A 25,655-nucleotide genomic window follows, 5' to 3' on the forward strand; every position below is an offset into this window, starting at 1 on the left:
AAAGGCACAGGAAATGATGCATGAGTAGGAGTATTTACAGAGCTCTTGTCCTTGCCACTCACTCAGCAAACATCACTGAGCACTTATTGCATGCCAGGTGTTTTCAACAAAGGGGATGGATGCAGCACTGAACAATCCAGGCAAGGCTGCTGCTGTTATGGAGACGACCTTCTTGAATGGCGAAGACAGCTAATAAACAAGCACATAAATACACAAACAGGATAACTTCAGTAGCACCAGGCACTGTGAAGTCCATAAACCCAGGAATGTGATTGGGGAAGGGATGCTGTTTTAGATGGGGCGGCCAGGGAAAGCCTGCCAGGGTATTTGAGCTGTAACCCGCAAGAGGAGGGGACTGTGCAGATCTGCTAACCGGAAAGATGGAATGAATGGACTCACCAAGAACGTTAGCCGGGGGGAGGCCCCGGCCTGGCCCAGTTCTGCGGTTCTTCATCACGTGTCCTCTCCTGGATATCCCTAAAACCCCTCCCCGATTTATTGCCTCTACAGTGGGGATTGCTAGTACTGATCACCTTGACAGGGGTGCTCTAAGGAAAAATGGGTAAACAATTGTGAGGAGCTATATAAATGCTAAATAATGATCTCGGTAATAACCTTTTATTAAAGTCAGCACCGTGATAGGCAGCTCACACTCGGATGCCTTGGCAAATGTGGAAATCGATACGGCTGCTCCCTGTGCTCCCCAGCACCATCCTTTAAAATAGAAAAAATAAATGAGCCGATGATCATGATATTCAAAGTGGTTAGTGATCAAATAACTGTCTCGAGAGAAAGCTGATGTGTGAAGTGTAAAATGGGAGTCACAGGATAATGGCGCATTACAGCCCTGAGCAGGTAGAGGGCTGGCGGACGCAACTGGAAGCTTGCTGGGACACGCGCCGCCTGCTGCGGGAGGTAATTCGAGCCTCATCAGGGCAGGCACTGCACCACCAAAAGCGCTGGCAGACGGAAAGTGGGCTAAGGAAGAGCCAGATCAGCAGCAGCTCTGCCAGCAGCCCCATCTGGCCCTCTTGGCCTGGATAAGCCTCCCCCGGGAGCAGGACTGAGAAGCCAGCACCAAGGGGCCCTACCTTGGAAGGACACCAAGGGAGGGAGGAGGGGAATGAACATTGCATCATTTCTTTTCTAGAATCAACTACAGATACTCCAATGCTGGTAAAGACTTCGGTTGTCTTCATACCTGAGCCTCCCTACACACTCGGAGATAGGAGTCCATCCCCCTAGCTGCTCCCCGGCCCACTCCTGAAAATAGAACACGAATGCCACAAAAATGAATTCTCTTGTGGGTCACACCACCCCTTTGACATAAATATGCATGTGCCTGAACATTCTTTCCTGTCTCCCACCTCACATTGGCAATCACATTGTGTGATACCAACACACATGTGCACACACACATGCCCCCGCACACCCAAATCCTTTGTTGACCTGGCTCAGGCGTGATAGAGTGCCTGTGGAGTCAGGCCACATAGCAGAGAAGTTTAAATTACTGTTGCTTCTTCTCTGAAAAGCAGAAAAAAAGAAGACAATAAGAAAAGAAGAAAACATTTATTTTTAGGTTGATGCTACACACTTTGTAGCATGTTGACTGAGCATGTCAGTTTTCCACTATAGGACAGGTGGAACTGAGATGATCTTTGAGGTGCTAAGAGCCCCAGGTGCACACTTCACATTTTGAAGGTTGGCTGGAAATTGCGGAGGTTAAAAATAATATGGCAAGATAGTCCTAGTCTTCAGGAAATTATGGTTTAAATTGGGGGGTGGGGAGAAGATCAAGATCCTCAAAAAAAAAAATCTAATTGATTTTAACCAAATGGAGAAATTTTAAAATGTTAAATACACTGGGATATTATATTTAAAGTACTTTGAGTAAGCATGCTGCATGGGACATAGTAAGTGTTCAGTAAATTTTCTGCTATAAGCAAGGCATTTCCATCTACCAGTGTCTCAGGCTGCTCAAACCTGAACTAATTTATTTAAATATACCATTTCTTCAAGTGCTTTATTTCCTGAAATAGTCAGTGGAGGAATCTAGGGAGAACTGTCCTCAGGAGATGTGGTCATCTTCATGGCCAAATCAGTCTGGACAAAGTTGGCTCATTAGCAGGACTGCCTAAAAGGCTTCCAGACTTTAGTTGGTACGTATTTTTAATGCCTTGTTGATAATAGGTTGTCAATAAGGTGGTAGATAAAAGTCAGAAGGAGGGAAGGTGTCTACCCAGAGCCTGTGCTTTTAAATTAAGATAACCCACCCTCAACAAAACCCAGTGTCAAACCCCAAGAAATGGTTCCACTTATTGTCTTGGACCCTTTATTTCACTCAGTCCCCCCTCCCCCCCGCCCCAGGTCTCTCTTGCTGTTTTTACCTGGCACTTGACTTTCTTGATTCCCCTTTTCCTCCCAGCTTCTGGCTCTGTTCTCGTCCCTGGGGACTTGGGGACTAATTTTGGCTTTTCTGCTTTTCACCTTCGGCACTCCTTTGAAAATGGGTGATGTTTACCTTCTGACTTTTTCTACAGGCTGCTCAGAAGTTTTGACCCTACTCAGCCAAGTTTTGATCCCAGGACCTTTCCGTAAACTTGACCTGTCTCAGTGGCATCTGTGCTGGGCTTGGCTCCTCCAGGTGAGGGCATGGACAAGAGGAAAGGTCAAGCAAGGAAATAGGAAGAGCGCCTGGCTCAACGTAAACTGTGCGGGGCACCGAGGCCTTGCTGCTTATACAATCTCTGCCTTCTCATTCCTCTGCTTTTTTAACTCCCTCTTGTATCTGGCTCTTTCTATTTCAATTTTTATTAAATCTCCACCTTCTAACTGGTCAATCCTCTCTTGTATCCCTTTGTAAGACTTAAATGAAAGTGAGAGTAAGTGATATCCATTAGCCAAAATAAATTTGACAGCCGGGATAAATCGCTGAATCTCCAGTGTCTTTATAGCACTCATCAAATGCCATTTAACCACAGCAGTTGGCAAACTGCTGTGGCTTTCCAGGGAGTCAGTTGGTAGGTAAGTCAATAAATATCTGTCGAATGAATGAAAGAATACTAGTTGTGTAGCACTGTATGAGGATCTTTAAATAATACAAAGTATAACACTCCATCCTTGTCTTAATAAGAAGGACATCTAGTGTCCATTCATGAAGAGGCTGTTTTGAAATATCACTGAGGGCCAGACCAGGTTGACTATTTTTTCTAGAAAACAAGTCATCACTAAATGCACAACCATTGGGCAAAAGGAAATGGGAACAAAGGACTAGTTATGGCAGTAACAGACACCTGCTAGCTAATGAGCTGTAGAAGTTGAACATTTCATTATCAGTGAACTTTATATATAACATCTTCATAAACAGCAAAATGCATAAAACATAGACAAATAGAATGAAATGAGCATCCATAGAACTACCACTCATGTCCAGTAAGAACTTTGATATTGCCCAGAAGCCTTACCTCTCTGTCTGATATAATCATCTTTCACTTACTTTTCTTTATAATTTTACCACCTTTATACACTCCCTTAAAAAGTTTAGTTTTACCCAGTTTTGAATTCAAAATAGATTTTTTAAAAAAAATTTATCTTTATTGTTGAAAGTATTACAGATGTCTCCCTTTTCCCCATATAACCCCTTCACCCCATTCCCTCCTCCCTCCTCCCGAGGTTTTCACCACACTATTGTCTGTCCATGGGTTTCAAAATAGATTTAAAAAGAAAAACAACAACTGCATGCAATATTGGACATGAAAAGAAAACTAGTTATTTTTTTAATATGATATTTTGAAGTGTACAATTTCTGCTGGTGATCAAGACATTCTTATCCCACTTTTATGTGTGCTGGCTGCCAGTCACTCTACTCCTTAATACTTCAAAGGTATTCTTCCCAAAGCTTCCTTTGCTTTTAGACTAATGCTGTCTTGGACTCGATGGAACTTTGAAGGAGACTGAGCTCATCATGATGAAAATGGATGTTGACATTCCATGATCATCACTGTAATTATTCCTAATTTGTACTTTGCTTCAAAAAGTCTCTTTCCTTGCCCCCTAAAGTCTGTATTTTCAAAATGGTATCTATAGCTTTAATTATACCTGACAATAAACTTTTCTCACCACAAAATCTGTTTGATCATGGACTATACCCATCATTATCTTCAAATATTTAATTTTTTAAAAAAATTCCATTTATATCAGACTCCCAAAGAGTTGTAATATTAGCAATGGTGTTTTCTTAACTGTTTCTGTAATTACTGTTTGTAATCATTGTAAATCAAAGTTGTGTAAATGAATGGATGCTGGTTGAGTTAAGTACTAAACTGGGATGAAATGGTCCTTTAAACAACTGTGTACTGAATAAGTCTACAGAGTAAAAACTGAACTGGAACTTGGGCAACTTGTCTCTATAGAGAGTTAAACTAGGTGCTTGTAGTTAAACAGGGTACTTCAGGTTCAGAATAATCCTGCTAATTACACTTCTTCCAAATGAATCAGCTAACATCAGTTTCCATAAAGAAGAGGTCTTCTTATGGGCTGGTGAGATAGGATTTGGAAAGACGGAGGCAGCAGGGAAGCTCCTGGTGATAGGATCAGTTAGAGCAAAGGACAGGAGACAGAAATGAGAAGGCTGTATTTGTGAGAAGTGGTCTGGACCCTAAGCATTGTAATTAACATGCTTACAATGTGGCCACACTGCTTTGTGAAACACAATATTTTTGTTCATTATTTTCTTTGATTTAGATTTCACATTTTTCATGATGTAATAGTGAGATATAGTCTCATTTTTCCAGGTATTTGGTCAGATTATAAAAATCCTTAAAATGCTTATATTGGACTTTATCCTTCAGAAATCATTTAATTTTTTAAAAAATTGTGAACACTATGAGGAAAACAGTGTTTTTCATGGTTTGTAAGAGGTATACAGACTCTAGGCAGGGAGATTAGGTACAATGATACAATGATATGGCAATAATTCAGTCATTAGAAATAAAGCTGGACTAGGCTAGCAATGGTGGCAGTGACGGGACAGGAAGGGATCGATGCAGCATTATACTGAGATAATTTGGCTTGTTTCTGTTGGTCTTTTCAGCTTGGGCTTAATACTGTTCAGTCTTCCTGATTTCTTTCTTTTTAAAAAAATTGTTGACACTATTATAGATGCCCCCATTTCCTCCCTCTCCCTTTTGTCCCACTCTACCCAGCCCTTCCTTCCCTCTGACCATCACCACGCTGTTGTCTGCGTCCATGGATTATACTGATTTATTTCCCTTCCATTTATATTTTCCTTATCTCTTAATAATCTACTTTTTATTTCCCACTTTTTTTTTTCTATTCTTTGCTTGCATTAAAAAAATTCTATTATTACCTTCTTGTATGGGATGATCACTGAATCGGTAAGGTAGATATTGAATGGGAGATATGAGTAGAAATTAACCATAAGATTTACTAATTAATTCACTATGTCACTATTTATTATTATTATTTTTACCTTTTATCTTCAGTTGGAAAGAAAGAAAAGAAAGGTAATGAGGGGGGAAAACGATTAGAATGGAAAAGGAAGAGACTTATTTTTTCACTCATTCAAGAAATGCTGTGTTTCCAGAGAAAGAGACAGAGCCAAAGAATAGAGAAAATACAACAAAATAATTTGTGTTATTATAATTTTATTATATATTTCCCCTGTACTCAGTTGGGTAAAGTAGAGATGCCAAAGTGGGAGGCAAAAGACCAAGGTGGGTCTTTTGATGGGTAATCTGTCCTTCCCTTTACATGTTGTTTCTCATATCAAAAGGTGGGGTTGAAGTCCTTACCCCTAGGCCTTACTGACCATCTTAACCAATAAGATGCTGTGCAAGCGGCTTCCTGGGACTTCTGAGGCTAGGGTATAAGAATCCTGGGCCTTTTGGGACACTTACTCTTGGGATGCTCTCTTTTGGAACCCAGCCACCACTTTGAAAGAAGCCAAGTCATACGGAAAGGCCACATATAAACCCTCCAGTTGGCAGCCCCAAATAATAGCCAGCATCCTCTGCCGGTGCTGTGACTGAACCAACTTGATGTCCAGCCCAGCTGAGCCTGTACAGATGATTGCAGCCTCTGGTGACATCTGACTGCACTTCTGAGTTGACCCTAAGCAACCCCAGTCAATCCACAGGACAATAAGAGACGAGAATAAGTTACTATAATGTTTTAAGCTACTACACTTGGGTGTGGTTTGTTATATAGTGATAGATAACTTCTTTCATCCTTACATGAAGCATAAAGGACACTGTATCAAACGTCCGAAAGATTCATAATACCACCCAGGATGCATGTATATGTTTTATGTATTTTTCTTTAAAGATTGATCACTTGGCCCGGACGGGTGTTGCTCAGTGGTTAAGCATCAACCTAGGATCCAGGCGATCAGGGTTCGATTCCTGGTCAGGGCACATGCCTGGTTTGTGGGCTGCCGCCGATCAATGACTCTCTCATCATTGATGTTTCTATCTCTCTCTCTCCCTCTCCTCTCCTCTCTCTGAAATAATAAAGATATATTTAAAAAAAAATTAAAAAATAAAGATCGATCACTTTATTGCTCATGAGCCTTGAAATTGGGATCTGACTTGACCTTGATCAAAGATCTGAGGAAATATTTAAGCAAATAGTTTAAGCAATATCATATTTTGATGATTGGTTCAGGATAAAGTGATATCGATGTGACAAGAATAATTGATGTGTAATCAGAAGACGGAGTTTAAACCTTAGTTCTATCGTTTATCACTATGTGGCCTAGGGCAAGTTATTTAACATCTTTGACTCCTAGTTTCCAATGCTATAATGAATTTGAGATTACGTAGTAATGCCTGCAAAAACATAGATGTTTAATAAATTTGCATTTCTTTTCTTCCTATGGAAGTCTATGCTCATATGTGTGACCACATCGAAGTTTAACACATTTTCATACTGCTTCCTGAAATGGAATGTTTTTTATTATCTTGATAAATATTTTGTAAGCTTCCCTAGTGTTGCCTTTACTAGTGTGATCTGCTTTACTTTTCCTGAGGGGAGAACCTGTTTAATAGATTTCGGGGACTCGCTGTGTTGCTAGAGTCTCACGAAGGCTTTGGTAGCAACCTTCTTAGGTTTTCAAGGATATGACCCTGTTCCACATCTTGAATGTGGTTCCCTACCCTAGTGCAGATGTTAATAAGTTAAGTGCATATCAAATAAGAATTTTAATCTTGTTCATCATCTGTTTATGTATTTAAATTTAAGAGTCAAATTGATATAATTGGTAACATTACCCATTTGCTTTGATTTGAGATGCCAAGTGATTGAAAAAAATTTTAATTTAGAAGCGAATTACCTTGCTTATTTGAATTTATCATTTTTGCATAATTAGGATGAACTAATTTAATTTGCAGTTATCCTTTTAAATGACTTAAATGATGTCTGCTGAGCCACTCAAGGCCATATGACTGTTGAAGTTGTTCTGAATCTTACTCTGTCTTACAGGGTTGGAAAGCACAAGGGTGACTTGTAAAGCTTGGTGGTAGAAGTCGCAAGCTTTGCCTTTTCTCCATTTATATCTTTCTTCTGTTTTGCCCCTTTCACCTCACTTGAAGCTGCTCTATGTTTTCCAGAGGGACCACACATTGCATTTGGTTTCTTTGCCACCTCTGTTCTGATTTTATGTCATTTTCACTTGATGCTTTGCTCACATCTCAGTCTTGCAAGGGAAGGCTGGTTATTTATTTGGTTGAGTTATGGTAGGAATCCCCAATACAATGCCCTCTTGGGGGACCGAGGTTCCTTCAGCAAATATTACTTTTTGAAAATGCATTTAAGTGAGTCTTTAAAAAATTTGGACACCAGACTACTGGCTAGAGTGTCTGGAACCTATAATTTTAAAATAGTGTTTCTCAAACTGCAGGTCCTGCTAGGTAGTGAATTATAAAATAACCATTATAAAATAGTTAGTGGGGGTTGTGGCAAGCACTTAAAAAGCAATGAAACAAAATGGAATAGATAATATTAGAGTGCATTATATGTAATAAGGGCCAGTAAAATTTCATAATACTTTTAAAATTAGTTTTGTGCATGTGTGTGTATACTGGCCTATGATAAAAATGATTTTATGTATTTTTTGTGAGTTGCTGTCAAAAGAATTTGGGAGCTACTGCCTTGGATTTAAAGCTATCTGAGGCAATTCTACTATATAGCAGTTTGAAATGAAGCCCCAACAGCATATTTAAAATATAAAAGTGTAGATAGCTGTCAGTTACATATTTTAAAGGGATTGGCGGGTTATTTTTGCCTGCAAAGCCTAGCCCTGGAATGACAGGGCATTTTCCAAATGGCCAGGGCCCAGTTATCTCAATAAATGGCAGGAGCCCATCTGCCTGGGAGGGTCTGAGGTAATGGGGTACTCATCTAGTTTGGCCCTAATGTGGTTGGAAGTTGGAAGTATTGTGTTTTCCATAGCCAGACCAGAAGGGCCCAGTTTTCCTTTCCCAAGGTTTCTGTTGGCTAGTATGAAGGCATCATACTGCCCCCCATTAGTGGGGCCTGTATCTGGCTGGAACAGCTGGAAAACTCTAACCCTTAACTCCCCTCATTGGTGGGGAACCTCCTCTTTCTTTCCCAGTGGGTCTTGAGAAGATGGAAGGCAGAGGTTAAGGCTATTTTTGTGTCTCATCCATACCATGTGAGTCTGTGTTTTTGGGTGAAGGCCTGCTCACTCAGAGGAGAGTCCCTTCCCAGGGATTAGAAAATTAATCCCTTAACCAGAGTGATATAGACACATTTTAATGTGCTAATGAGCTTTGGAGAGAGATGCCACGCCTTCCTTCTTTTGATGGATGCCCCTTTTAGAGGATATGTGACATGCTCACCAGGCCTTCACTCAGATAAACTAACACACTTTAGAACCAAGTGAAACCTTAGTGCAGGAAAAGACCCCTTACTTTTCTGGCTCTTGCCTATTTAAGTTTCCCAACTTCTCCTCACTCTGCAATCTACTTTCTCTCCCATTAAAATGGCTGCTTATTAAACTCATTAATGTAATGTGCCCTATTGTGTCATTTAACTTTTTCTGTCTGCTTATGATTTTTTTCTTTCATGTAAGGCCCTGACCTAATTCCTTTACTCTTCTTTTATGAGGTGTTTATTTTGATCTTACTGCTGCAGACGATCAGCCAAAGTCCTTTCATCACTGCTCCTCTCCTGCAATCTCCATCAATCTTTTTCTGTTATTCAGGTTTTCTCTCCTACAGCTCAAAATGTGGCATAAGGCTCTGAGATTGTCCCTAAGAGCAGTGCCATGGGAGACTATGAAGCCCAGTCTTGGACATACCAGTATTTAACCTAAATGGGGAAAGAGGGATGGTCTCCCAAGGCACTGGAGTTGGTTTTGCCCTGATCCTCTCTATGGTTTTAAAGTCTTACAATCACAGAATACAGAGAAGGAAGAAACCTGGTGTCCGTTCTGTCTCATGTTACAAAGCAGCAATTGAGATTCAGAGGTATGAGGCCACTAAGATCATCCAGTTATTTAGCTGGCTACTCAGACTAGGGCAGCTTCGGAAAGGTTGTAGAGAAGGACAAGTATTTGGGTGCTACTTAGGGACTGTAATAATCAGCACTGACTGACTGTTGGAGGGCTGACAGAAGGGCACTGGGGAGAGGGAAGATTCAAAGATGATGTTCGAGTCTTTAGCTTTAGCCCCCATACATATGGGAGGCATTCATTTTTAAGGGGGACATAGGAGGAAAAGTATGTGCAGAGAAATACAAGTTCAGTCTGGGAGTGTTGAGTTTGGGTGCCTTTGTAAAGTCTCCAAGAGCATGTATTACAATTGATTATACATAGGAGGAAAACCATGAGACTATTGAATTATGGAAGTTTAGTAATGTCAGTATTTCCAAGAAAAAGTTATCATAATCCAGAACTGCTGTAACGCCAAGTAAGACAAAGATGAAAAGGTGTCTGTTAGGTTTAGCTAAAAGGAAGGTGTTGCTGACTTTGACAAGTGATGCTTCAGTGAAAGGGGGCGGGGTAGAAGCCAGACTGCAGTGGGCTGAGAAATGAGTGGGAGGCGAGGAAGTAGGAAAAATGATATAAACAACTATCAAAAAGCTGGGGACAGTTAAGGGGAGGGGAGAAGTAGGGCAGTACCTGCAGGGGAAGATAGGGAGGGAGGGTTTTATTTGATATGGGAGGGGGTTGGGCATGAAGGTAAGAGGCCAATTTCTCTACTGAAGTAATTAGTCTCTTCTATGGCTCCTGCCTTTTGTCTGAAGGTCTATGTAGTTCCTGGAAATCTCTGAGCAGATCTTTTAGGAGCATCAGAATAATCTCTCAATGATCCATTATCAAGTAACTCTTAACAATCAGCTTTTGTTATTAACTCATAAGCCCACATTCCTCTCTATTTTCCAGATACTCATACTCCCATGAGATAAAAATATCTCTCAAATGTATTAATGGGGGTCAGGAGAGCAAAAGTAATCTTCCCACATTTCAATTTGCCCTGTATATGAGTTCAAAGTGAGAAATCATTTTAGACCAATTTTGAAAGATTTGAAGAAATCATTATTTATGATTATATTAATCACACATTTAGTTACCGATTCTCTTTATATTTTTCACCACTTTTCTTGACTGCCTACTATATAGCAGGTCTTTACATTAGCTATGAGTTGCAGAGTCCAGATCTGAACACATTCCATTTTGTTAGGTTTGAATTCCAATGCTTCTGCTATTAACACTCTACAGGTGGCCTTCACTGCCTCAGTGCATTCATATGGGTGATGCTTCCCTCCTGATTTTGACTGAGGCAGGGTCTGTACTTCACTTGTCCTTTTTTATAGTTTATTTTTTTCTCATTTGCCTAAGAGGAAAGGCAAGTTTCTGTTCTTTATGGTACTTCGCCCATTCCTCTGTCCATGACAGACATAAGTTGATGATCATAGCCTGTCCCAATGAGCCATCTCAGGGAATCCCTCTCCCCCTGTTCTAAGGAAGTCTGCAGTTGGTTAAAGATGAACTGTATTTGAGATTCCTGGCCTAGAAGTATGCCTCTCACACAAATGTGCTTAGCAAATTGCTATTAGCATGCTACCATTTTCTTCATTTTACAGTTGAAGAAATAATATTTAAAGAATTAAATAATAAGCTCTTCATGTGGGCATTTTCATGTCTACTTCATTGGGGTTTTGTGAGGATGAATTGAATTAATGCACATAAAACCTTTCAGATAGTGTCTTGGCAAAAGGCAAGTTAGTGATTAGCACTCAAAACCACACATTTGTATCCATTGTGATAGAAAGGCTATTGGGAGTTGGCAGGGGCTGGAGGGAGGGAGGAATGGGGTACGACTACCAAATGGGTACAGGAGGCTTTCTTTTGGGGTGATGAAAAATTTTATGCTAGTAGAGATGGTGGTTCTCAACATTGTGACTCTACTGAATGCCACTGAATAACACTCTTCAAAATGGTTAATTTTATATGAATAGGCCTTCAATTAAAAAAAGTCACAGTTTATAACGGGTGGAGCAGGACCAGAGGGAGCCCCAGAGCAAGTGCTGCCTTAAATTTTGCTCCTTAGGCCTGTTGCTCATCTCATCCTACTCTCAGAACTGGTAATGTAGCCAGAATTTGGACCTCAGCCTTCAGTTCTCTAAATAAAGCAATCTTTCCACTTTAGTATGTTGCTTTAGAAATCAGGGAAGGTCCATCCTCACTGGTAGGTAGTTGTGAGATATGTGCTCTTTATTGCAGATGGAGCAGGAGTGTCTCCACTTCAGGCAGGAAAACAAGTGAATTTAAAAGCCTTTATGGTTTACTAGGCAGTTTTAGAGAACAGTGGGTTGCAAGTAATAGGAACTTGGGTAATCATCTAATGTGTATAGCGAACGTGACTCAGGGGAGGGGTGGGCTGAAGGGAGCTCTTGAAAGTTCATAGTCAGAAACTCAGGGGCTGCCTTTACTGGCTGTGAAAGAAGCTAAAGACTTCAGAACTGTTTCTGCTTAAGTAAAATGACATAATTCACCCCCCTGGTCTGAAAAGAACTCCCCTTGCTTTTGGCTGGCATTAATGGGGCTTACGATGGCCAGTTAGTCTAGGCTAAGTATACCTTAGGGTACAGTCATGACTTTGCCATAAGCATGTAGTGACTGGGAGAGTCCTCGTGAAAACAAATAAAATCTCAGATCTTCCACTGCTAATCTCTTTGCAGTTTGCTTTATTTATAACTGTGTCAATGTGTTGTAGCCACAACCCATTTCCTAAACACAGCCACCTCATTGCTTATTAATAAACAACCACTTCTCATTTTAAAGCAACCTGACATACAGAACTTGGCTAAGAATTAAGCGGCAAAAAGAGGATTCAACTTATTACATGTTGTTCTTGTATTTATCTTAAAGGGATTTTTGAGATGGCCTTACCTGATTTCTGGGTGAAAAACCAGTGTCCAAGTGGGAAGCCCAGATGTCCACCATCTGTCTCCTGCAGCCTTGGCCCTGATGTAGAGTGGAGCAGAGGAAAGGGCATAGGAGTTACTTCTGTTACTTACAAAACTTTAAAGATATCTTGAAAACCTTTTCATATTTTTCTTTCTTTTGGCATATATTCTGAACCTTCTCCCTCTTCTGCTAGGGATACAAAGGTAAACTGTATGATTTCTGCTTCCAGGAGCTAACAATCTAACAGAGAATGGTTGCCAGAAGAGTGAACTGTAACACAGGTGATAAAGACCATTCTAAAGTTTGGGGACTAAGTCCCAGGTGAGCAGAAGAGTGGGGATGTTCAATTATATTGGTCAGATGGAGGGCAGGGGGTGGTCCTGTCAGTCACAGTATGGGCGTGATTACCGAGGAGTTGAGACCACATGTGACTGAACCGTGACGGATTTCCTTAGACAGTGAAGGGAGTCACAGGTGTGTGTGTGTGTGTGTGTGTGTGTGTGGTGGGGACAGGGAAGAAAGTTTTCTAGAGCAATGGAAGAACACAGGACTCTCCACTTAGTTGAATTTAGAAAAGCAAGAGATTTGCAGTGCTGGAATATGGGAACCAGCTGGAGGGTAGATTGGGGAAAGAGTAGCTGAACAAATCTCGCCTTCCTGGTTCATCAGTGAGAAAGAACAAAGCTGTGGAAAGTTTAGGTGGCCCACTTGAAATTCACAAAGATAAGAATGCAGAGAGTAATGGAAAATGATGCAACAGGGAAAATAATCCTTTGAGATGCTAAGAAGGACAAAGCTTTCTGTTTTCCTAAGAATACAGATGATCTTATCATGATTTTAGACTGCAGATGTCAGAAAATGTATTACTGAGGACCTGTCTTAGCAAAGATGTTAAAAGACATGTTACTTTTATGGTCTATGCAGACAGGTCAGGGTGGGTGAAGTAGGCCTGGGGCTTGCATCTCCACTTGTGATCTGACATAGGATCACTGCTTCTTTAGCTTTCATTTTCAGCATTTTTATTTCCAGATTTGTTTTGGTGATTAATTTTATCATATCATTATCTATATTCTAAACACTTAAGGCTAATTTCACTGACCCAAGGTTAATGTTTTCTTCTACAGGAATACAATTCAATTTTTTGCCAAGAGATTCAATGAGGAAATTCTACTTTATCACCAATTTTAAGTAATTTCATTATTATACATATCAATTATAATTATATTTGCCAGAATTTAGAAACAGAAATATATTATATGTGCAGAGTATTCGCCATCTGACAATGCCAGTGAGGTTTTCACCTGCCTCTGTCTTGCTCTGCGCCCAGCACTGGCTGGGCTTTCACAGCACCAGCAGGTCAGAGAGAAGCTCAGCTCTATCCCTGCCTGGGCTTGGGCAAACCCTATCTCCCTCCCCTTCCTCCTTCAAGCCTAGGGATGCTGAGGGCTCCCTATTGTTGCTAGATGTGGTGTTCTGCACCTTTGATCTGTTGGGTGTCCCTTAGCCCTGTCCACATCTTTACAAACTCCTCCCTTGCTCTCTGAACACTCAGGATTTTTCTGCAGGAACCAACTGATGCTCATTTAGGTATGTTCACCTGAAACATACGGAAGATACATATATGATGCTTTGCATTTGTATAGTAAGTTTATTAAATAAACTAAATTCAGTGAATACAACGAGGAAACAGCTTTTTTCTTTACATTAAAATATAATATAAAACTTAAAAAAAATGTCTCCACAATTGATAATATCCTTTAGGACTTTTCCTTCTTTATTATCCCTAAGGAGGAATGAACCTTCTCTTCAGATCCAGGCAGAAGCCCTGCTTGGTTGAAGCCACTCAGGAGAATCCCATTTCTTTTTCATAGTGACTGATACAGATTTAAGCCAATCAGAGCATAGCATTCCCTTAGTTACAGAGATTTTACCAGGGCAGTCTAATTAGAGTGAAGCTTGGGACTTTTGCGTGATGGTTCTAAAAATTGGCGTTGGACCGCTGGCTAGTTAGCTCAGTTGGTTAGAATGTGGTGCTATAAACTGGCCTTGGCCTTTGCTCTACTCTTAAATGTGAAAAGGGAACCACCATGAATGCTGCTGGCAGTCATTTCAGGAGGCTGGCCCAAGGACAAAGCCAATATTTGAAGGCAGATAGAACTGAGACAACTAGAAAAATTGTCCCAGAGCCTGGATCAAACCATGCCTGGTCCAAGCCATGAAAAGTCCTATGTTCTTTTCAGTTACAAGAGCCAGTAAATTCCCTTCATTGTTTAAACCAGTTGAATAGTTTTCCTGTTATTTGCCATAGAAATTATCTCAACTAATAATGTCTTTGTTGTATTTGAGAAATTTAAACTGAATTAAACTATTCTCATTTAAAAGACAATAAATTTATAGCTTCTGAATAACAAATACATTTGCAGTTTCTATTACATATACATTGTAGAGGGTCAAAAGTAAAGTCCCCAACGCTCAATGTCACTGCCTCAAACACAGAAAAAAGGCAATGGAATTTCAAGGAAAATAAACTTTTAATATTAAAGCTTCTTGAAGATAAAGGAAAAATTATAGATGAGCTAGAGCTGAAATAGTCTGAAAAACAAGTGACAGATATTTTGACATAAACTTGTGCCAACCTAGGCAGAATAGAAATGAAGGCAAACTGATACGGTTTAAGGTCTACCATTTTCCAGTTACTTTCATAGACATTATCTCACTGAGTTCTTACAAAATCCTCTGAGGTGGCTATGACCCCCTCCCTCCCCTACCTCTAACCCCCATTTTGCATTTTTGGAAACAGGCTCAGAAAAGACATGTAATTTGTTCAAGGTCATTTAGTTATTTAGTGTCAGAGGCAGGATTTTAGTGCAGATTATGTTCTTTCTACAACCTCACTATTTCTTTATAAAATATAGCCAGAAACTACAGGGGCCTGTAATACTAGCCAGGGTTGGGGCAACCTAGCTGAGAGTGTCATACACTGGTTTCAGAACGCACTTATCAGTTGCTTCGTGTGCTGGGGGTTTGTTATATTGCAGACCCTAAGCTTTAGCTTTTTTGGTATTATTTAATTTACAAACAAGCCTGGACTTTTGCCCTGGGAATAGCTAACACAAGAAAAGAATTGGTCTCAGTAGTGTTTGCTTCCACATAACCTAAGCAAACAAAATGCCTTATTCTGGTGCACTGCTTCCTTCTTATTTTCTTAAAAATATTCACAAGCCCTCTGCCAATATAAGTGTTGGGGGAAATGAGTTTCTGAATTGTCATTCTAGGAATTGCCTTTTGCAGCTGAAACTTTACCACTTAGTAAAGCCCTCCCCTGCCATCTGCTCAGCTCCAAAACTGCTGCAAAGGTTGAGAGGAGCTGCTTAAATTATAAAGAAACATATCTTGATAGAATTTCCATGCCATGAAATCTTTCATTTTTCTAACCTGTCGAAAACTGGCTCCAGAGAACCACATTTTTTAGGATCTCCAGGGAATTATTAAACGGCATCAGATCTTCAAAGGCATTCCTTTCATCAACAGATGGTTGTTCACAAAAATATATCTCATAATCTATGGTTGCAAACTCATCTCATCCCGGGGTGAGAAAGAAGGGATGTGAGGGAAGAACCAATGCAACTCTATGCCCCAAGAGAACTGTCATAACTAGTCGTTTCCCAAAAGTATTTATAAGGATGTCCCAGTGTCAGGTGCTGGTCAGCTTGGCCAAGGAATAGCTGAGTGGGCATGCTGGGGATATTTGTATCACCCACTCACTCATCCCAGCAGGCAAATTCTGTCCTGACATTTGTTACCACAGGAGAAAGGAGGCTTTGGGGAAGCAACTGTAGCCTGTTCTCTGTACTCTTTCTACCTTCTTTAAATGGTCTCGTTTGACTTTCTCTACATATGTAAATATGGGAAATGACTAGAATGTAAATTAGTATTTTCAAAATGTTCACAGATTTAATGTCTTGTTTGAGTAGGCATTGGAAAGGGCTCAGGAAAAATATTCTGGCTAGTTTCTTTAATAGCCAGGCCAGAGGTGGCAAATGTGTACAAAGTTTATTTCCATCCTGACCCCTTCTCACTCTTCTACTGTCAGGCATCACTAATAGACCTCCGTGTTTTCAGACAGAGCCTCAGAATCTTTCTTAAAATGTTCCAAGTAGCCACCACCAATTAGTCAGAATCTGCACCAGACAAAACCTTACTTTCCAAAGCTGGTTTTACAAGTTTCTAAATGTGAGACTCTTAGTCTACCTTTTATTTCTTCCTTAGCTCTTCATGAAGTAACTGATCAAGTCCCGATGGCAGGAACTGTGGAGGCCTCACACCAAGGCATTCTCAGCAGAGTGCAGAGCACAAAGGTGTGAGGTGACCAGATGGAGTAAAGCAGAGGGTGCTTTGGAAAGTCACATGAAATGAACTTGGAACAGGAGGGAGAAGCCAGATTAAGGTGGACATTGGCATCTTAACCAGGATATTTGAAAGTGTTTTCAAAAGTCAGTGTTCCCAAAGGCTGGCAAGGGTCTCAGGGTTCTCCAGAGAGACAGAATCAATAGGACGGGAGTATACTCACACACACACAGAGGGAGAGGGTGAGGCGTGGGGCTGGGAACTTATTTGTAGGGCTCTGGTGTTTCCATACTTCAATGAGAAGAGCATGGGAAAGGAATGTCCATCAGTTTAGCAAGTCTAGCTCAAAGTAGCATTTCTCTTTATGGTTTGACAGAGCCATTTGAATCCTGTGATCCTCCAATGGGGGGGACAGATGAATGCTTATGTAATGTTTAGCCTATTAAAGTGGCCATATGCAGCTTAAGCAGAGTACATTCTTACGAAGGACTCTGAAGGGCAGGTCAACTTGGAAGAAACATGAGAACAATAGAGAATTAAAGTGAGTCTGGGAGTGTCCTTCCTCTCTCCAAATTAGGTTCCACAATGATAGTGGACATCTGTCATTGCCCTTCTAATGGAGAGAGGGAAAGATCTCCTCAAAGTCTCTCTGTGTGCTTCCAGAATGTTGACTCACTCCAGGCTTCACAGTGGCACATGAATGTTAAGACAACCATTTCTCAAACTTTCTGTGGTGAAGAACCAGTTTACTTCCTCTTGCACCACCCCCATCCACTGTGGACTGACATTGTGGGAATTACAATCCAAATAAATCACTAGAAAAATGACACACAAAACAAAAACATATAAAATACAAGGCTCAATTTTCTTATTATGAGACTTAATTACTCTGTCAAATGGCAATAAATATTTCTTTTTAACCATCCTCAATTTCTATATTTAAACTGTTGCAGATGGTAAGAAAAATATGAGGACAGACATTGGTCCACAAACTACACTTTGAGTAGCAGTGACACAGGCTTGGCTAATAGTATTCTCTGATTCCCAGTAATTATTTCAGGAGTGTTCTTATGACTGAGATAGTCCCATTCAATGGAGTATTCAGACTTTAGTTGAGAACACTGGGACAACAGTCCTGTTTCTCCTGCCAGGATGCCACCTTGGGACAGCAAGAGAAGTGGACTGGGAATGAGTCAGCACTGAGAAGGCAGAATCAAGGGATGGCAAGTCAGAAGCTCAGTCTACTCCTGTATTGTGGAGAAATATAAGCCAATAAAGCATAATGTTGTCTAAAGCCTGAATTCCTCTGGTTTTCTATCATCTGCAAGAGAGAGAGTCCTATGTGACACAGTGATTAATTTGCATATTTCTCCATGAGCTCCCAACCATATTCTCTTTTACCCATCAACTTCCAAAACAGATCTGGGTTTGCCTTTCTTCCGATTGTGAAAACATCAGCTTCCCACTGCCCTCAGAACAAAGTTCAAGTTTCTTAAACTCTCATTCAGTGTTTTTCACCACTGAGTCCCCTTCTACTTTTTAGCCTAATTTTTTGCTTCTCTCCTTAGGCACCTACCTTATGCTTTACTGTGACCAGATACGTCCTTTTATATATGTTATAGGTTTGCTCATGTTCCCTTGGGCTGCATTGCACTTCCCCCACCCACACCCTTCTCTGACTTTCTAAGAATAGGACTTTGAGAACATACGGTGTTCATTATTTTTAAATGTTAAACATCACACATCAACATCATTCCTGCTGATTTAAGGGCTATTTTTGAGAGTGTTGGCAGATATTTGATAAGAAACTGCATTTAAACCCCAAAGGTCTCATTTCATAGAGAACCTAATATGGTTATACTACCAAAATCTCAGAAACCAACAAGATTTGACAGAGTGCAACTTTAAGTTATTGCAGAAATGACTAAGCAAGAAATGAAAACATACGTCTGCATCAAAACATGCACACAAGTGTTCATTGCAGCTTTATTGGTAACAGCCAAAAAATGAAAATGCCCAAAAGTTCAACAACTGATTTATGTGTAAAGAAAATGCAACACCTCCATTCAATGGAATATTATTTGCCATAAAAAAATGAAGTCCTGATTTATGTTATAGCAGAAATAAAACTTGAAAACATGCTAAGTGAAAGAAGCCAAATACAAAAGGCCACATAATGTATGATTTCATTTGTAGGAAATGTTTTGAATTGACAAATCTACAGAGAAAGTAGATTATTGATAACCTAGGGCTTGGAGGACATAGGAAGACTGAAGGGTGAAGGCTAAAGGGAACATAATTTATTTCTGAGTGTTGAAAATATCCTAAAATTGATTGTGGTGATGAATGCACAACATTCTGAATATACTAGAACCCACTGAATTGTGCACTTTTAATGGGTGAATTATATGGTATATGAATTATATCTCAATAAAATGTTTGTTTGTTTGTTTAAATAAAGAGAGTTTACAGGAGCTTTATTCATAGTTGCTAAATTAGAAGGCATTCAATATGTCCAAGGTGAATAAATAAAACAACTGTGATATATTCAGATGATAGAACCCATTCAACACTAAAAAGAAATGAGTTATTAAGCCATGAAAGGACATGAAGGAACCTTAAGTGCATATTACCAAGTGAAAGAAGCCAGTCTGAAAAGGCTACACATTGTGTGATTCCACCCAGAAGACATTCTGGAAAAGCAAAACTCTGGTGGCAATACAAAGATCCGTGATTGTCTAGGGTTATGGAAGAGAATGGAATAAACAGGAATAAAACAGAGAAATTTTAGGGAGGGAACTTACTCTGTTTGATGTTATAATGGTGGACACATGCCATTATACATTTATCCAAATCCATAGAATGTACAATACCAAGAGTGAACCTAATGTAAACTATGGACTTTGGGTGATAGTGATGTGTCCATGTAGGTTCATCGATTCTAAAAATGTCCACTTGGTGGTGGATATTGAAAGATTGTGCTCATATGTATAGGGGAGCATATAGGACTGTGTAATTCCTGCTAAATTTTCCTATGAAGCTAAAGTGCTCTGAGCAAATAAAGTCTAAACAACAACTACAACAACAAACAAAACTAACAAACAAGAGGCATAATAGGAGGAAGGAGAAGGAAAGGGGAACACAACCTCACAAGGCCCATCTTGCTTGGCACCAACTCTGAAGTTTTAGAACCCTGACTCCTCTAACCACTATGTCCTGGCACAAGAATTAATTGCTCTTTTTTCTATGTTGCATTGTGTTCTTATTACTACTTATTTTATAACTCCCATCACTTTATTATAGCTGTATGCAGTTTTCTTAGGAAAATATTATATTTAGAGGACCCATAGGAATAATCAAGTTAAGGTGCTCAAAACTGAATCTTCCCTAAGGCTTTGACACTTGTAGGTCCCACCCGACCACTGGAGGACCAAGAAGATCAATAGCTCAGCACAATGTCACCTAGTTCAATCTTTGGGTGTGTTATAGCCTGAATGTTTGCGTTCCACCTAAAGTTCATAGATTGAAACCCAACCCCAATGTGATGGTATTAGAAGATGGGGACTTTAGGAAGTGATTAGGTCATGAGGATGGAGCCCTTATAATGGGATTTGTGCCCTTAGAAAAGAGACCCCGGAAAGCTCCCTCACTCTTTTTTTCTTCTTTCTTTTTTTTTAAATCCTGTTATCTGGGGGCTAAAACAACAGTTATTTCACACAGCTCTAGAGGCTGGGAAGTCCAAGATCAAGGCACCAGCAGACTTAGTGTCTGGTGAGGCCCACTTTCTGGTTCATATATACCTTTTCATGTAACCATACATGAAATGGTTACCTCTGCATATGCCCAGACCAGGGATTGAACCTGCCACCTTTTGGTACATGGGATGATGCTCCAACCAATCTAGCCACACTGGCCAGGGCTCCCTTACTATCTATTTTCACCATGTGAGGTGGTAGAAAGAAGGCAGGTGTATATTTTTTCCACTGTTTTTCAGAGAGAGTGGAAGGGGTGGAGGAGGAGGTGGGGAGAGGGAGAGGGAAAGAGAGAGAGAGAAAAAAATTGATGTGAGAGAGACACATCGATTGGTTGTCTGCCCCACACTCCCAGACCAGGGCTTGGGGATTAAACCTGCAACTGAGCTACATGCCCTTTACTAGAATCGAATCCAAGACCCTTCAGTCTGTGGGGCCAACACTCTAACCACTGAGCCAAACTTGCTAGGGCACTATCTTTTTCTTTAATTTTTTAAAATTGATTTTAGAGAGAGAAAGGGAGGGAGAGAGAGAGAAAGAAAAGAAACATACATGAAATGGTTACCTCTGCATATGCCCAGACCAGGGATTGAACCTGCCACCTTTTGGTACATGGGATGATGCTCCAGCCAATCTAGCCACACTGGCCAGGGCTCCCTTACTATCTATTTTCACCATGTGAGGTGGTAGAAAGAAGGCAGGTGTATATGAACCAGAAAGTGGGCCTCACCAGACACTAAGTCTGCTGGTGCCTTGATCTTGGACTTCCCAGCCTCTAAAGCTGTGTGAAATAACTGTTGTTTTAGCCCCCAGATAACAGTATTTTTATTATAGCAGCCCAAACTGACTAAGAGAGGGATTGATTGATTGATTTTTTAGAGAGAGGAAGGGAGAAAAGAGAGAGAGAAACATCAATTGGCTGCCTCCCATACATGCCCAGACTGGCGATCAGAACTGCAACACAGTTATGTGCTCTGACCAGGAAGCAAACCTGAAACACTTTGGTATATGGGATGATGCTCCAGCCAACTGAGCCACCCAGCCAGGCCTAAGACAGGTATTTTTACAGCTGTTAGGAAATTGATGTAGATTGCAGGGGCTGTCTGTTTTAGAAAGAGTAAAAAGAAGTAGGGTCAAAATAAAAGAAGATAGAAAAAAAAAAAAGAGAAAATGCTTTATTTTGAAAATACTGAATTGGTTTGTCAAAAGATGTGTCAGTGTGTGTTCGTGCGTGTATGTAGCATATCCTGAAAGTGTTTACACAGTTTAAGCTTCACTAACTTCAGAGAAATAAGTGTCACAGATTTGCTCCCAAGATCACTTGAAGGTTTAATTATTTGCATTCATTTTATACTTTTTGGTTTTGTGAATGTTGAATAATAAATTATTTTAATTATTTGAGTCAGCCCCTCTGATTGAAGACAGTAAACGCTAACTGAAACAAAATCTAAAATTTGCTATTTAAAATTCAGAAAACCGAGTGTAAGAGAACATTCAGTTCTATATTTAGGTTCATGAAAGGCAAAACATCTTATAGGAAAGATAGATTGGAGGACATATATGATCCTGAGTGTAAATGTCTGGGTATAAGCAAAAATTCCAGGTACTATTTCAGACTTTCAAGGTAGTGGACATGATGAGCCCCAAGTCAAGGTCTCCAAACAGTAAAGAGGAACCCAGGTAACATATGGGTTACAGACGGAACAAAGAGAACATTCATTAAAGTAAATATATGATATGATGTCAGGTGGATTAAAAAAATAGGTTGGCAGCCCTGGTCGGTGTGGCTCAATTGGTAGGCGGATCAATGTATAAGGAAAGGCTGTGGTTTTGATTCCAGGTTGGGGCGCACGCCTAGGTTGCAGGCTTGATCGCTACCCCAGTCGGGATACATGCGGGAGGCAGAGTCAGTGTTCCTCTCTCACATAGATGTTTCTCTCTATCTCTCTCTGCCTTCCCCTCTCTAAAAGTTAATAAACATGTCTTCAGGTGAAGATTCAACAAAAAAAAAGAATGAAAGAGTGGGGCAGAGGGACTTAGAGAAAAAAGATGTATGGAGAGAAATCAGCTGGGCTGGTGTGGGGAGGGGTCATAGACACACCCTCTAGAAGGTGTACCCTCCCCCACCCTCAGAAACCCTTTGTGACCCCTCAGTGCTCTGTGATGCAGGCGGGGCAATAAAGTCAAGAGTCTGCACTCTCAGAGCTCAGTTGCCTCAGGCAGAATTGCCATTCAGAAAATGCCTTTCAGCCTATTTCTGAACAGCCTCCCAGAGCCTTATCTGAGCTTCTGCTCAGAATCTTTAGACTGTTACCACACCCTAACTTACCTCTGTGTGTTATGGGTGCTCTTCCTCTTCTTCTATTTCCTGGTGAAATTTCCATTTACCCCAACCTTCTGGGAAGATGAACACACACAAAAGGTAAGGAACCTTACACAAGCCCTAACAGAGATTCTTTACTGTTTTTTTTCCATTTCTAGTTCCACATTTATAAATCAGTTTAGTTGGGAACATCACTCTTTTAGGGGAAGAGACCAGGTAGGGCTAGGGGTTCAGGGAGGACTCAGGTTATCATGTGAAGCACACACACCATATGGATGTGGTGCAGGATTCCTGAATAAAATCCCAAACAGTGATTTCATGGCCCTGGATTGAGTTAGACAGTTTCGGATCTATGCAGAATGACCTAATTGCCCAGCACTTCATCATGAGTCATATTCCCATGTCATGTCTCACTTGATAAGCCTTCCCTTATGTCGGGCTGATCAGGAGAGTAGTGCTGAGCTGCTGAGAGTCTCTGTGTAGAGGCAGGAGCCTGAGCTCTGTCCTAGGCTACAGGGTTCTCTCTGAGGGAGCAGAGATGCAACTGTTGGCCTCAGATTCTGTGCCCTTCTTGAGTAGAGGCCCGCCGAGAATATCAAGTGTAGACCTCATAGGCAAAATGCTACTTTGAGTTTTACAAAGAAGAAAAAATTGAAAATATTTTAAAGCTATAAAAATTGATAAAAAGAAGGAACATAAAGTTCTAGTAATTAAAATTGAGTCATTATTTTTGGATTATGAATCTCTGAGTTTCTTAAGAAGTGAAACGATTATCTTCTATTTATAGCATCAGAGCAGAGCCAAGAGGAGAAGGAAATTTGGGACAATGAGAGGTAAGGTTCTGCCTATTCCACCTGAGCTCTCTTTTCCATGAAATCCCAGATCCATGATCTCTGAGGCTGTCAGTTGCTAGAAACAATTCCACTCAGGAAACAGAGCCTTCAGAGGAGAGGCTCAAGAGAAGACAGTCAGAACCTGAGGCACTTCTCAGATTCCTGCTCTGCTGTCCCTGGGTATGAAGCGGTGACGGACCTGGGTCATGGGTGTTGCCCAGTAGGTGTCAAGAGTCAGTACTTCTGTCTCCTGACTTTGGGAAAGAACTTTGACTTCAGATGATCAGATTCCTTTTCCATGTAACAGCTGACCTCTCTGCTTCACAGAGTGGTTTTGAGCATCAAATGGGATAATGTAAGTGAAAGCACCTTATAAATGATGCCACACACCTGGGAACCTTATTAATATCATCATGGACCATTTGGCCTCATCTCCTGACCCGTGGGGCTTTCAGGGCATAATACCCCAATGCTCTGCTCTAAGGGGCTCCTCTGTAATAGCTGGGCTTCTGCACCTTGACCACATGTAACCTGCTCTCCTGCTTCCCAGGTTGCAGATACTACCAGAGGGAAGAAGAGGAGAAAAAGACACTTTCTTTCCTTAAAAGGTGACTAGTATTTTTCCTTCATTACCCATCCCTCTTTAGCATGTTCTATGCACTTGCAGGGCCTCAGTGCACCCTTCCATAGTTAGGGGAGGGGTTGCCATGGGAACAGGATGTGAGTGAAGGCCTTGGGGTGAGCGCTACTGAGTGCATTGTGATGTGGGGCAATGCGAAGGGGCAGCGGGCTTCGGGTGGCCCCACCCGACCAGGCCAGTAGGTCCTCCTTTCCTTGTTCTGGTCCTGGCTGCAGCTTTGCTCCTCCTGTCTCCTGCAGCCCCCTGGGCCAGCATCACGATACCATCCGCTTTCGTCAGCTGTTGTGTCCAGACCCCTCCTGTGAGGTGTGTAATAACGCAACCACTGAGATGGACCAGCTGCTGTTCTCATTGGCCCTGGAAGATGCTACTCCCTGTGTGTGCCCTTTGGCTTCCACAGCTCCTGTGACTGAGCCTTCATTCACTCTGTCCCCTGCCTTCTCAGCAGGCCCTCCAGGAAACATACCACTTCCTCTGCCTGAGCCTTTCCCACCACCATCCTCCAATCTCTCTCTTAACTCAGTGACCCCCTTAAGTGATTTTCCATCACCATCACCATCACTATCGGTTCACTCTCTGCCACCAGAACCTTTTCCTTCCTTGGAATCTGAATTCGCTGTGGATAGTTCCCCACCCCAACACCTTGCCTTTCCCTTTCTCCCACTACATGATACTCAGAGCATGGAAACCCCTCTTACCCTGAATACCATCTTTCTTAGCTCCTCCATGACCAAAGATATCAACTGCTTGTCTCAAACCCTGCCCCAATCCCAGCCCCTACCTCTCTCTCAGATCCAACCCCAGGTCCACATTCAATCCCCAGTCCCAATCGTACCATTCAGTCCCCGAACCCAGATTAAGGACTGTGGAGTATATTTCCATAGATCCCATAATGAATCAGACTGTCTCACCCCATCTGAAATTCAACACCTGGAATGGAATGTGTTGCAGAAGAAACAGGAGAGTTTGTGGGGTTTACCTACTGTGGTCCAAAGATCTCAGGATGACTTTTGTTCCTCAGCTCCCAGCTGCCAGCTGTCTAAGGCCCATTTTCAATCTCCATTCTTCCTGTAAAGTTTCCTCTCAGCAGTGAACTTAGGGAGAAACTAGAGCACCACTCTAGGAAGAAACTCATCCAACGCTGGTGCGGCCTGCCCCACAGGATCCATGAGTCTCTGGCACTGATGAGGCCAGGCCTCCAAGAGATTGCTCAGCGATATGAGTCAAAGAGCAGGTATGGCCTCTCATGCATCTCTGTGTATAAGAGTCAAAGTAGCAAAAATATAAATGTTGGGTTGATTCAACC

The 25,655-nt window shown here is 41.2% G+C and overlaps 1 protein-coding gene across 1 annotated transcript; it reads left to right on the plus strand.

Annotated features, from left to right (window-relative positions):
• The first annotated feature begins 831 nt into the window (after positions 1 to 831).
• Positions 832 to 25,423, plus strand: LOC148091826 (spermatogenesis-associated protein 31D1-like). Its single transcript, XM_087822543.1, has 3 exons — positions 832 to 973; positions 24,260 to 24,317; positions 24,589 to 25,423. The coding sequence occupies exons 1-3, from the start codon at positions 832 to 834 to the stop codon at positions 25,421 to 25,423; spliced, it is 1,035 nt and encodes a 344-aa protein (XP_087678669.1).
• The last annotated feature ends 232 nt before the right edge of the window (positions 25,424 to 25,655 follow it).

Source organism: Miniopterus natalensis, chromosome 12, assembly GCF_054644295.1.
Source record: "Miniopterus natalensis isolate mMinNat1 chromosome 12, mMinNat1.hap1, whole genome shotgun sequence".
Taxonomy (NCBI): Eukaryota; Metazoa; Chordata; class Mammalia; order Chiroptera; family Miniopteridae; genus Miniopterus; species Miniopterus natalensis.